The 13,962-nt window shown below is 37.8% G+C and overlaps 1 protein-coding gene and 1 pseudogene across 10 annotated transcripts in view; both read left to right on the top strand.

Annotated features, from left to right (window-relative positions):
• IQCB1 (IQ motif containing B1) overlaps window positions 1–8,931 on the top strand; it is a 40,763-nt gene extending 31,832 nt beyond the window's left edge. For 6 of the 10 annotated variants that reach the window (XM_042232093.2, XM_012095481.5, XM_060418530.1 and 3 more), the window contains 3 exons: window positions 5,597–5,728; window positions 7,341–7,497; window positions 8,341–8,931. In XM_042232093.2, the coding sequence (XP_042088027.1) occupies window positions 5,597–5,728; window positions 7,341–7,497; window positions 8,341–8,570 (519 nt within the window). In that variant the 3' untranslated portion in view covers window positions 8,571–8,931. Of the gene's footprint in view, window positions 1–5,596; window positions 5,733–7,340; window positions 7,498–8,340 lie in introns of those variants that run through there. The other 4 variants (XM_042232088.2, XM_012095486.5, XM_060418524.1 and 1 more) reach the window with 2 other exon arrangements.
• Window positions 820–1,582, top strand: LOC105602171 (pirin-like; annotated as a pseudogene).
• Window positions 8,932–13,962: the final 5,031 nt, after the last annotated feature.

Here is a 13,962-nt window from a genome sequence, read left to right as displayed (position 1 = left end):
AGACAGCTTAGGGTTTTCGGTAGTAGTATAGTATTGGAATTAAATTTGAAGAATTAGCTGCCTTTACCCTTTTAATGCTCCAGGATTTTCTTTTCTTGCTTTTACATCTCTTAAGAAGCTCAAAGGGGGCCCCCAAGAGCATGGGACTACCGGGCATCAATAGGGCCAAGCAGGGTCAGTGCTGGTGGTCAGTTAGCAGAACCCTGCCCTCCTTGGCTGGCTTTAGACTCCCAGGGGAGTCGCTGCGAGAGATGGCCAGAGACGCTTAACTGGTCCTCTGCAGTTTGGTGCAAATGGCAGACAACCTTTCTTTTGCAGAGCACTATGATCTGCTAAGCCTATAAACGTTCTCTTTTTATTCTTCAGCATGGTGTCCTCCAAAGTTACCCTGTTAGTGCTCAGCCAGGAGCAGTCAGAAGGGGTTGAAGCATGGGTATGCAGGAGTATTGGCAGACCTGAGTTTTAAAATCTGGCTCCATTTTTACTGTTTGATGAATTTAAAGGTAGTAGTCCAGGCGGAGAAGGCAATAGCAACCCAGTCCAGTACTCTTGCCTGGAAAATCCCATGGACAGAGGAGCCTGGTGGGCTCCAGTCCATGGTGTCGCGAAGAGTCAGACACAACTGAGTGACTTCACTTTCATTTTTCACTTTCATGCACTGGAGAAGGAAATGGCAACCCACTCCAGTGTTCTTGCCTGGAGAATCCCAGGGACGGGGGAGCCTGGTGGGCTGCCATTTATGGAGTCGCACAGAGTCGGACACAACTGAAGCGACTTAGCAGCAGCAGCAGACCAGGTGGATTTCCTGATCACCCGCACTGAGGTTTTGAAATGATATCTTACCTCCTGGAAGGGGGGTGTAGCATAGCTCAGGAAGACTGCCGTGGACATGTTGGTCAGTTGAACTCAGGAGGCCTGTACTGGATGATCTCAGGCTGGGGCATTGTGCATGAGGAGACGCCTTGCTCAGAGGAGCCAGTCCATGACCTTCAACTGTGGGTTAATTTGAGGAGCTCACAGAAGATAGTGGAGCCTTCGTACCCGGAACTGAAAAGCAGTGAAATCCCTAAACCCAGTAAGGATAGTGTGACCATTGCTGTCATTTCTGAAGAAGCCCTGAGAGTCAAGTCGAAGATTTACATCTACACACCAACCTTATATTTGGACTTCAAATTGGACAAAGGAGCAAAGCATTCCCAGCCTATTCCTAAAGGGTGGACAAGCTCCCTTTGTACCATATCTGGAAATGTGTATACTGTACCTGATAATATGCAACAAAAAACAGAACCTCATCACACAGCTGTGTTAGGGGAAGGTGACAGTGTCCAGGTGGAGAATAAAGATCCTGAGAGAAGCCACTCCATCCTAATTCTTGAGGCGCCATTAAGAGAACCAGTTGTTCAGCATGGAAAAGTGTACTTACCCTTAGAGAATCCAAAATGTGATGCTTTCTTGACTTGAAATTTTTGTAATCTTCTGTTTATTGTCAGTGAGGTGCTACTAATTTTCAAACATAACTTAGACCTTCATGAAAGGACACAGCCTCATATACTGCAGAGATAACAAAACTATGACGAGATTATTTTTATCAAGTCAGTTCAGTCCTTGACATTAGCCAGTGCTATTTAACTGACAACTACAGTGAATCTTTAAAGTTCTTACCACAAGAATTCTGTAACTGTGTATGGCAACAGATGTTAAGTATACCTACTGTGACAGCCGTTTCCGAATATGCACAAATATCAACATTATGTTGGACACCTGAAATATAATATTGTATGTCAATAATATCATACCTCAATTTTAAAAAATAAAGAAGATAAAAAAGAACTAAAACTTCAAAAATGGTTGTGAAAGAACCAAGCCTAAGAATATTTTGAATAAAGAGATTACCATTCCTGATGACAGTTTGCAATGGGTGAAGGAGATATAATTGCATTTGTTTATCTGAAATTTGGTCTTTATAAATCATTCACAATCTTAGTTTAAAAACTTGTTTTACACTCCTTAGGAATCTGATGCTGGGAAAATAACTGTTTGCTGTTTACATATCCTGAGTTTGTTTCAAACTAAGAACTACAGAATGCATACCATTTTAGTGGTAGAAAAAAATATTCTCATCACCCAGAACTTTCTGAATGTCTGCTTCTACTCTTCATTTTTTATGAACACAAATGAATAGATTTCTCAGGCCATTTTTGATTTCAGAAATGTGGAAAATGACTTTGAAAGAGCCAAAACCTGAAAATCAAATATTGGAAATGAGTGACAAGCACAAGGGCAGGTCTGACTGCCTTCTAGAATTTTCGTTTGTGGGATCCACCTATTCATATTCAATGCATCCAATTTCCAAAGCTGACTTTGCCAGTGCTTCTAAAGAATTCCACGCTAAAGTGATAAACATGGTTTTTACAGCAATGAATGTGAGATATTTCCTGGCACCAGCAAATAAACCTAATTATTGGTTCTTTTACAAAAAAGTAACAAAGCTCAGAAAGAAGGTGATGTTTGCTTGTATCTCCTCTCTAGAGCCAGAATGATAGCTAATTCTTGCTACCTGATTATAGAAGAAAAGTACCATGTATACATATCCAATGAAGACCAACTGCAAAAGCACTTAAAAGAACAAGCCATTGGCAGTTGAAAAAAATAAACATTTGGTGATAGATATAATCTCAGAGAGTCCTAAAATAACAAAGAATGAAGAAGAGACAGAGAAAGAGATGTCAAGGTGAACTTTATCTGATCTAAGGGCAAAAATTCCCCTGTTCTGGAAACTTTGAGTTCCCAGCATAGCATCATAAACCTGACTTGGTACTAAAAACAAGAGGTAGAGAGAGGAAGGATAGGAAGTATAAGGAAGAAAAATCAAGAAAAGGGAAGAACAGAAGAAAAGGAGAAAAATCTCTCAATAGAATGAAAACACAGTTGAAGGCTTGAGTACTATAGTAAAAACATAAGGAAAGTTTATATACTAATGTGAAAACCTCCAGCCCCTTTTTACTTCTCAGCTCTCAGTGCTATCACCCAGGCTTAAATCCTATTGAAAGTATTTTCTTGAGGAAATCTGAACAGTCCAAGAGAATAGTTAAACTCATTTTGAGGTCCTCCAATGAAACAGCCCAGTTCAGTAGCCCTAAAAAGAAGTACATAGTAGATTAACCCTACCCTCATGCTCAGCATTTCTAAACAGCTGAAAGTATCACTGGACATCTGAGGAAAGCTAATGCCACACAAACAGAATAATACTACTTGGTGGAAACAGCTATTGCAGGGATAAGAAGACATTTTAAATGTATTATTTTCTCAGAGAGCTAAAAGAAAATAATACATGAAACAAAATCAAGATGCTATATAACAGGGAACAAATATAATAAAATTTGCCAGAAAAAATAATACAAGATATAATAAAAGGGATAGGAAAAAAGGTCTGTGAAATCTGGAGAAAGAGGAAAGAGAACCAGTCTAAGAGGTCACATATCCAAACATGTGAAACAGAGAAGGAAAAAAGGAGAGAAAATAAAATAGTTTGATTTCCCAGAACCAAATACCATGTGGTTTAGTTCAAAAGGACTGACCAACTGTCCATTACAAAGACAGAAATACACTCACATTTATTTCACATTACTGTGAAATACACTGGGAACAAAAGTACTCTTCAACAACATGATTGGAAGCTAAAAGGTATTGGAGTTAGGCTGACACATATTTGAGGGAAAATGACTTCCAATTAGAATTCTGCATCCAACCAAACCATCAGTTAAAAATAAAGATAGACTATAAAGATATATTTATGCATCACAAATCTCTGAAACAAAGGAATAACTCAAGAAAGGAATCCAGAAAACACAAAGGAAAAATGGGATGAGTCACCAAGATGATGGTGAATGGGGATATCAGGATAATAGCTATACACCAAGAATAGAGAACAATTGATCCAGATTGGAGCAGGTCAAAAAGCTCCGGAATGTATATCCAAGAAAATTAATTTGGTAGATTGCCTGATACGTTTTACTGTAAGGACAATTAGGGCAGAAGTTGTTATATATAATCAGTGATAAATACATAGAAAAATAAGGAAAATAACAGAATTATTAATTCCTTGCTTATTTTTCTAATGTATTAAAATATGCAAGGAAGAAAAAAGTAATCATCATATACTATATGATCATAAATAGCCTTTAGGCATAAACACTGAACATGAACATAACTAAAACTATGATTTAATAATATTGAATATTTAGAGATATAGAAAGTATGTGTGAAAGAGAGCTAAGTCCTTACCTTTCATATAAGAAAATCAATAGATAATACCTGTTACTGAAAAAAATCTCAAAAATGTAGATAGAAATAAACATCAGTAGAAAAACCTGAAAGAATTAAAGTTGATGTCTTTGAGCGGAGAGGACAGGATAACTCGGCAGAGAGCTGTAAATTTTAACAGTTCTTCTAAAACTGATACTTTAAACAATAGAGTTACATCAACAAATTTTTGGAAAGCATCAAATTGTAAAATATATTAGGTTGCAGGTCATGTAGTTTTCTTGCAACTCTTCAGCTCTATAGTTGTAGCACAAAAGAAATTGTAGACAGTATGGAAACAAATGAGCATGATTGTGTTTCAATAAACATTTGTAGACACTGAATTTTGAATTTCCTTTAATTTTCATGTCATAAAATAATTCTTTTCCTTTTGAACTTCATAATCATATAAAATGTAAAAGGGCTTGTCTGGTGACTCAGACAGTAAAGAATCTGCCTGCGGTGCAGGTGACCTTGGTTCAATCCCTGGGTCAGAAAGATCTCCTGGAGAAGGGAATAGGTACCCATTCCAATATTCTTGCCTGGAGAATTCCATGGACAGAGGAGCCTGGCAGGCTACAGTCTATGGGATCGCAAAGAATCGGACACAACTGAGCAACTAACACTTGCACTTCACTTTCAAAATGTAAAAAAATCATTCTTCTCCAGCTACTCAAAAACAGATAGCAGCTGGATTTGATCTGTGGGCCATAATTTTCCAACTTTTGCCTTTAATAATGTGAACGTAGAACAAAGAAGAGTGAAAAAAAATGGACAAAATAATGTCTTGTCTCCTAATCTTGCCTGTTATAAGATTTCTTATCAGGAATTCATTCTGAAGAACAAAAGGAAGCACATTTGTTTACCAAACTTTTTCTAATATAGTGTCTCCTTGATCTTTACTATCTTTTGGCTAAGTAGAATTGGGGGTCCCTGTTTTCTGTAGACATAGAACCTGTCTTATGGAGATTGAGTGACTTGCCCAAAATCGAACAGGTTTATAAGGGACTAGAACTTAGACTAGAACCCAGAGCTGGTTCCCTGTTTTTTTCTCTTTTTTGCTTTCTGTAAAAATAATACATGAATATTTCCTTATAAAATATTAAAACACCACAAAAGATTATAATGATAAAGTTATTGTCTTCTGTCACATCTGTCATCTCTCCCTCTATACACACTATAAGTTAACAACTGTTACAGTGTTGTCCTACTATATATTGTTGTAGAAAGAAAATAGTTCTATCAGTCAGGGAAGAAAAATCACAAGTTTTGTTTTTGGTTTTTTTTTCCCCAGACTCTTAAATTCTTAGCAAAATGTCGTAAGAAAAAGAAACAATTTGCTCCTTGGCCTGGACTCAGAGAACTCACTGATGCACGCAGAATTGAACTGAAACAACAAGTGGATGACTATATCAGAAGACATCCAGTGTGTAGGCTTTTGTGTTACATTATTGCAGTGTGTGATACTCACCAACAAATAAGTGTCTCAGTTGTATGTGTACATTTATTGTTGGCATAAGGTAATGCAATGGCTTTATTGTAGCCTTACCATGGCATTACCTTGACTTTACTATGGCTTTGGAGTCTTAATTGTGTGGACCGTAAAGTCAATAGTAAAGGACACTTCACTTCAACTTAGTGGTTTTCCATACTGCATCAGCGAGACTGTTGGTACATCCTTATCAACATTTATTATTTTCACATCCTAATGAACATGAAGTGGTATTGTGATTTGGGTTTATTTACATTCTGTAATAATTAGTGATTTTTAACATCTCTTTTGTGCTTATTGCTTATTTATATATCCTTCTTTGGAGAAATTTCAATTGAAGTCCTTTACCCATTTTTAATCAGGTTTTTTTTTTTTTTAGTGTTGAGTTTTAGGAATTCTCTGTATATTCTGGATATTAATTCCTTATCAGATGTATGATTTGCAAATATTTTCTTCCATTCTGTGGGCTGCCTTTTACTCTATTGATAGTGTCCTTTGATGCACAAAACTTTTTCATTTTGATGAAGTATAATTTGTCTAATTTTTGCGGTTGTCTGTACCTTCACAGTGTCATATTAAAGAAATCATTGCCAAATCTAATATCATAAAGCTTTCCCTCTATCTTTTCTTCTAAGAGTTTTGTAATTTTAGCCCTTATTGTTTAGGGCTTTGATCTCTATTTTTTATTAATGCACTGTGCATGATTCTGATGCATTCTTATATTTAAAAAAGAAGTACTGCTTTAGCCATGCCCTAGTACAACTGTTACTCTGTGGCTGACAAGTAAGATGTTAGTTAGAACAAGGCAGCATCCATGATCCAGGAACTGGAATACCTGAGAAAACTGTAGTGTTAGAAACTTTTATCAGTTTCAGTGTTGAAGTTATGTCATCCTTGTTCTAAATATTAATAATTAGGTCAGTTCCCTTTAAAGTAGCTAACTAGCCAGAAGAATATGATCCTTTGAATGATTCTGTCCCATGTTCTTTGAAATTAGAAGCTATATAATATTATGGCTTAGATAAGTTTGAGAGAAGGAATAGGATAAGAAGTAAGGCAGTTTCTCAGGTGGGGTTCAGAACAAAGGGATTGGTCCTGTTACTCCTCCAGGCCAGTGTCTTTACCAAACCATTTGTAATTTTCACTGTGATTCCTCAATCTTACCTCTTCTCCCAGAATATTACACTATGTGAGGAAGTGAGGTATAGGAGTATATCAAAAAGAATTTTGCCCACTTGCATTTTCAATGAAATCTGCTTTTAAGAAGTTATTTAATGTTTGTTCAAGAGTACAAGATCGGGCTTCCCTGATGGCTCAGTGGTAAAGAATCTGCCTGCCAATGCAGGAGACATGGGTTCAGTCTCTAGTCCAGGAAGATCCCACATGCTTTGGGGCAACTAAGCCCATCCACCATAACTACTGAGTCTGTGCTCTAGAGCCCAGGAGCCAGAACTACTGAACCCACATGCAGCAACTAGTGAAAGTGAAACATACTTTGATATATGTGTCCTTCGTGTGACAATTTTCTTCTGTCGTTTGTTCCCAGGGCTCTCAGATATCAGATGTGACCAGCAGGGAGCTCCATTCCCAAGCACAAGAACGACTGCAACACTACTTCTTGGGCAGGGCTCTAGAAGAGAGATCTCAACAGCACAGGGAGGCACTGATGGCTCAGATCAACACCAACATTGAACAGTTGATGAGTATGTGCTCATTCCATTTTTGTTTCCTAAAAGGAACACCCTATGCAAGATTTTGGTGACAGCCATAATCTTCAGAAGGAAAATAGCATTTAGTGGTCTATTAGCTCATTTCCTATCCTCAGAAATTTCTACTTCTGGATCATATCAGCACACAATGTTTTCAACTGATGCAAATCCCATAACCTTCCTGACTGCTTCCCTCAGCCTTTCTATCATTCATATGTACCAACTCAGACAAAGTTATTAATTTCAAAGATGCTGAGCCCTACTAGCCAGATTCTGTTATATAATAAGAAAAGCTTCTTAAGCCTACTTTAAAAGTAGATAATGACAGTATTTTATGGTGCCATTTTATATTTTTAATGAATCATTTTCACAAAAATTAATTCACCTACTTCTCACAACTGCTGATACATTAAATGAGAGATCTCGTCCATGAAGCCAGTGTTTCAGACAGGTTCTGAAACACTTATTACTTGTGGAGCAGAAGGGGTCAGGATCCTCTGTTTAGTGCCATTTACTTGTAAATTTTGTATTTTTGAATGGATAGGTGACTAGAACTGAGCCTCTCATCTGTAAGAATTCTGCTATTTGTTTTTAAGTTCCTACTCTTTTAAATAAACCATCTAAAAAATATCTACCTCTTTATTCTTTCCCTTTAAACACAGAAGGATGGGCTACATCTTGTGAATAGTCACATGCCAACTACAGCTGGCAACAATAGACTCAGAGTTAGAACCTAGTTTCTGCTGCTATTGCAGAGTTCCAGCTTTGCAGTTTCTAAGTTTCTGTTTGTCTGGTACAGAACTCTTCCACTCACCTGTTTATTTTTTGTTACTACAGAATCACCAAGTCTGAAGGAGGCAGAAGGAAAAGATCCTGAGCTCTTCCTAAGTAGATCCAGGCCTGTGGCAGCCAAAGCCAAGCAGGCCCATCTTACCACCCTGAAACATATACAAGCACCCTGGTGGAAGAAGCTTGGGGAAGAAGCAGGAGATGATATTGATGTCCCAAAGGATGAACTTAATATAGAATTAGGAACTTTATTCATTGGTGGAACCAAACCACCTTAAAGGAGTTACCTGGAGGAATGACATATCTATATTTAAATAGATTATATTGGTTCTACCTCTGACATGCTAGTAGACTAGTGTTATCCTTAACTCATGGCTTTCTAGAGGTTCTTCTCTAAACAAGACTTGATGGATATAGGCAAAGAGTTATTTTCTACCTCAATTTCAATTCTTTTCTTTTTCCACACCTCCATCCTTGGCCACACATACAAATTGGTACGGCTTTTATTATGAAACTAAATTCATCATTGTATTCTGTTATTAATATATATTTGAAATGTGATATTTCTTTTTTTGTTTCTGCTGTTTTCCAACTAAAGGTGTTTTCTCAATAAATATTTTCAACAATTGTTCTGAAAAACTTGTCAGGTTTACTTCAACTTTTCACATTTATTGATTTTTCTGTTAAATAGGCCTCCCAGATAGCGCAGTGGTAAAGAATCTGCCTGCAATATAGGAAACACAGGAGGCACAAGTTCAATCCCTGGGTCAGGAAGATCCCCTGGAGGAGGAAATGGCAACCCACTCCAGTTTTCTTGCCTGGAAAATCCCATGAACAGAGGAGCCTGGAGGGCTGTAGTCCATGGGATCTCAAAGAAGCAGACATGACTTAGCAAACGTGCATGCACTCACAGGAAGTGTGCTCTTGGAATTTATTAAGGTGAGAGAAAGAAATGGTCAATAGAAAAACAACTATTTTCTACCAGTGTTTGAATTCAGCTTCTTTCTTATTTCTAAAAGTAACTACATTTAAAAAGTCCACTTGGGATTCAGTGCCAGAATTCTAATAAAACTGCATTCTTTCTATTAAACTAAGAGAATATAACCTACTATTTCCGTTTTGGTCTTGTCTCCTAGGGGTCTTAGAACTAAAATAATGTTAAATTTCTGCTATGATTCTCAATATCTACACGATTATCAGGTTCTAGCCTAACAATTTTGAATTTCGCTATTATCTGTGTTTTAATACCAAAAGCCACCTCTATTTGTGTTTTGATAATACAAAATTTATGTTAAAATCAATTAAATAATTGGCTCCATAACATAAGGAACCTGGAGTGTGCTTTTTCTATAAATGAGTAGAAATACCAGTATTTCTGGATGGAAAGACAAAATACTATAATGTAAATCCCTCTGAAGTTTAGTAAAATTCTAGTCAAAAATCTAGTGTAATTTTTATTCATAATTTAGAAAATGAATAAAATTCATTTGTGAAAATAAGCAGATGAGAGTTCTGGTTTCACTTAGAATATAAAAAGTTCCATGAGAACGTTTCTTCCATCTTAACAACAAAAAATTGCAAAGTAATCTATGAAAATCGTTTTTCTTGAGCCTATCAGATAGTTGAGGCCTCAAGATAACCAAATAAATCGAGGGGACTCAGTATCTGTGAAATAAACCATTTTATCTTTGAGAGCACAAGAGACAAAAGTGGCTGGAAAAAAATCAACTAAAATTTTAACAGATTCTTAAGGGTGAAGTGTGAGTTGCCTGTCAGAATATCTAGGAACTTTAGAAGTTAGAGCTCTACCAAATATGAGAAAGTTTGGGAGCAGGGCAGGAGACCTGAAAAGATACCTCTGTGGCATAGGCAAACAGGAGATGACAGGCTGCTACTGGGTGACATGCCCAAAGCCTCACCTGCTTTCCGAGACCCTTTTCTTAAAGGTCTTAGGCTGCTGGAGCAGGGGCAGCAAGCCCTCTTAACATCTAAGGCTCAGACGAAATTCCATTGCATTTAAGAAAGGAACAGAAAACCTAGCTGTCGGTGCTGAAGACAGGGGTGATAGGAAATAGTCTACCATGATACAGGTAGAGTCCAGTGTTACTAGGGAAGTATGGAAATAAAAACCCTTGTCTCCTGGGAGGGAGGCAGAAAATGACATTGGGCCCAGAAATCCTACATCTACTCAAAGCAGATGTCTGGTAAGCTAATGAAAAGGAGCAAACTCCTGCTAAAAATGAACCACAGTTATGAAGCAGTTTGACTACCATGGCATAAGAAAGCCCTATCTCCAACCCCAGGGAGAAGAAACTTGGCCTAAAATTTAGGCTGGATCAGGACAAAAGACCACCCAAGTCTCAACAACTAGCCTAGCACCAAGTAATAAGCAGCAGTAGTTAACCACTGGGGTAGGGAAGCATGGAGAGACACCCTTTCCCCGCACTCCCCCACCCCACCCCCTGGCAAAGGCAAACAGGGATGCTTGAAGATGGAGGTAAAGCAGGAACATAGAAAAAACTTCAGCTTTTCAGACCCCACTATAAGCATAAGGTAATAGCTAAAAAATACAGGCACTTGAAGCCTATAGTACATTAGAAATGAAAAGCCAGACCCGGCTAAACTCCTGAATGGCTTAACTCAGCCTCCCTGCAACACTGCAATATAATTAATCTTTTAATTTCCGACTTAATGCTGTCTCACTTTCTGACTTAAAATGCTGCTATGTTTACTATAACAAAACTAGTTCAGTATTACTCAGATAAATGAAAAATAAGATTTTTAAAAGTGATATTAATTATTTGATCATCAACGTTTATCACAATTTAACTTTATTGACTCCTTATTGTAAAATTCAGACTTATATTGAAAACCACTAGGGCATTCAGGTATGACCTAAATCAAATCCCTTACAATTACACAGTGGACGTAACAAATAAATTCAAGGGATTAGATCTGATAGAATGCCTGAAGAACTATGGACAGAGGTTTGTAACATTGTACAGGAAGTGGTGGCCAAAACCATCCCCAAGAAAAAGAAATGCAAGAAGGCAAAATGCTTTTCTGAGGAGGGCTTATAAATAGCTGAGAAGAGAAGTGAAAGGCAAAGGAAAAAGGGAAAGATATACCCAACTGAATAAAGAGTTCCAAAGAATAGCAAGGAGAGATAAGAAAGCCTTAAGTGAACAGTGCAAAGAAATAGAGGAAAACAACAGAATGGGAAAGACTAGAGATCTCTTAAAGAAAATTAAGAGCTACCAAGGGAACACTTCATGCAAAGATGGGCACAATAAAGGACAGAAATGCTAAGCAGAAGAGTGAGAAGAGGTGGCAAGAATACACAGAACTATACAAAAATGGTCTTTTTTTTTTAAAAAAAAAAAAGGTCTTAAAGACCCAGACAACCATGGTGGTGTGGTCACTTGCCTAGAGTTAGACATCCTGGAATGTGAAGTCAAGTGGGCCTTAGTAAGCATTGCTACAAACAAAACTAGTGGAGGTGATGGAATTCCAGCTGAGCTATTTCAAATCCTAAAAGATGATGTTATAAAGTGTTGCACTCAGTATGCCAGCCAATTTGGAAAACTCAGCAATGGCCACAGGGCTAGAAAAGGTCTGTTTTCATTCCAATCGCAAAGGGCAGTGCCGAAGAGTGTTCAGACTACCATACAGTTGTGCTAATTTCACAAATTAGCAAGGTAATGCTCAAAATCCTTCAACCTAGTCTTCAACAGTATGTGAACCAAGAACTTCCAGATGTACCAGCTGGATTTAGAAAAGGCAGAGGAACCAGAGATCAAATTGCCAACATCTGTTCAGTTCAGTTGAGTTGATTTCAGTTGTTCAGTCATGTCCAATTCCTTGTGACCCCACGGACTGCAGCATGCCAGGCTTGCCTGTCCATCACCAAATCCCAGAGCTTACTCAAACACATGTCCATCAAGTCGGTGATGCCATCCAACCATCTCACCCTCTGTCATCCCCTTCTCCTCCTGCCTTCAATCTTTCCCAGCATCAGGGTCTTTTCCATTGAGTCAGTTCTTTGCATCAGGTGGCCAAAGTATTGGAGTCTCAGCTTCAGCATCAGTTCTTCCAATGACTATTCAGGATTGATTTCCTTTAGGATGGACTGGTTGTATCATAGAAAAAGCAAGAGAGTTCCAGAAAAAAAAATCTTCCTTGACCTACTCTAAAGCCTTTGACTGTGTGTGTGGATTACAACAAACTGTGGAAAATTCTTAAAGAGATAGGAATATCAGACCACCTTAACTGCCTCCTAAAAATTTGTATGCAGGTTCAGAAGCAACAATTTAAACCAGACATGGAACAATAGACTGGGTTCAAAATTGGGAAAGAAGTACGTCAAGGCTATATAATGTCACCCTACTTATTTAACTTCTATGCAGAATACATCATGAGAAATGCCGGGCTAGATGAATCAGAAGCTAGAATCAAGATCGAGGGGAGAAATATCAATAGCCTCAGATATGCAGATGATACCACCCAAATGGCAGAAAGCAAAGAGGAACTAAAGAGATTCTTGATGAAGGTAAAAGAAGAGAGTGAAAAAGCCAGCTTAAAACTCAACATTCAAAACCCTAAGATCATGGCATCTAGTCCCATCACTTCATGGCAAATAGATGGGGGAAAAATGGAAACAGTGAGTGGCAGATTTTCTTTTCTTGAGCTCCAAAATCACTGTGGATGGTGACTGCAGCTGTGAAATTAAAACATGTATGCTCCTTGGAAGAAAAGTTATGAGAAACATAAACAGTGTACTAAAAAGCAGAGACATTACTTTGCTGACAAAGGTCTGTATAGACAAAGCTATGGTTTTTCCAATAGTCATATATGGAAGTGAGAATTGGACAATAAAAAAAAGCTGAGCACCAAAGAATTGATGCCTTTGAACTGTGTTGCTGGAGAAGACTTGAGAGTCCCTTGGAGAGCAAGATCAAACCAGTCAATCCTTAAGGAAATCAACCCTGAATAGTCACTGGAATGACTGATGCTGAAGCTCTAATACTTTGGCCACCTGATGCAAAGAGCCTACTCATTAGAAAAGACCCTGATGCTGGGAAAGACTGAGGGCAGGAGAAGAAGGGGTGACAGAGGATGAGATGGTTGAGTGGCATCATTGACTCGATGGACATGAGTTTGAACAAACTTCAGGAGGTGGTGAAGGACAGGGAAGCCTGGTGTGCTGCAGTCTACGGGGTCACAAAGAGTTGGACACGACTGAGCAACTGAATAGCAACAACTTTATTGGATGTCTTGCTCACATCATAGCTCATTTTCTATACAGAATAGAGTACTAGAGTGGGTATAATACAAATAGAGACCCAATACATAACATTTATTTTTATAAACCTATAGAGTGAGTGTCTAGAAATAGAAATTTCTGCTAGTTAATAGAAATTCCATAGAAAAGCTATTCTGCATCCTGTTTTTCATTTTAGGAATATTCATATCTGTTTAAGTCATTTTCAAATTATGACAAAATAGAATCTAAAGGCATGTTTGCTATTATAGTGATTAAATTTTGAAGATTTTATTCACCTTATAAGTGAAAGTTTGTTTGCATTGACCAGCATCTCACTATTTCACCTTCTGGGCCTTGGTAACCAGTCTACTTTCTGAGTTTGACTTTTTTTTTTTTTAGGTTCCACA

This window comes from Ovis aries, chromosome 1, assembly GCF_016772045.2.
Source record: "Ovis aries strain OAR_USU_Benz2616 breed Rambouillet chromosome 1, ARS-UI_Ramb_v3.0, whole genome shotgun sequence".
Taxonomy (NCBI): Eukaryota; Metazoa; Chordata; class Mammalia; order Artiodactyla; family Bovidae; genus Ovis; species Ovis aries.
This window is presented reverse-complemented; position numbering and strand designations above follow the sequence as displayed.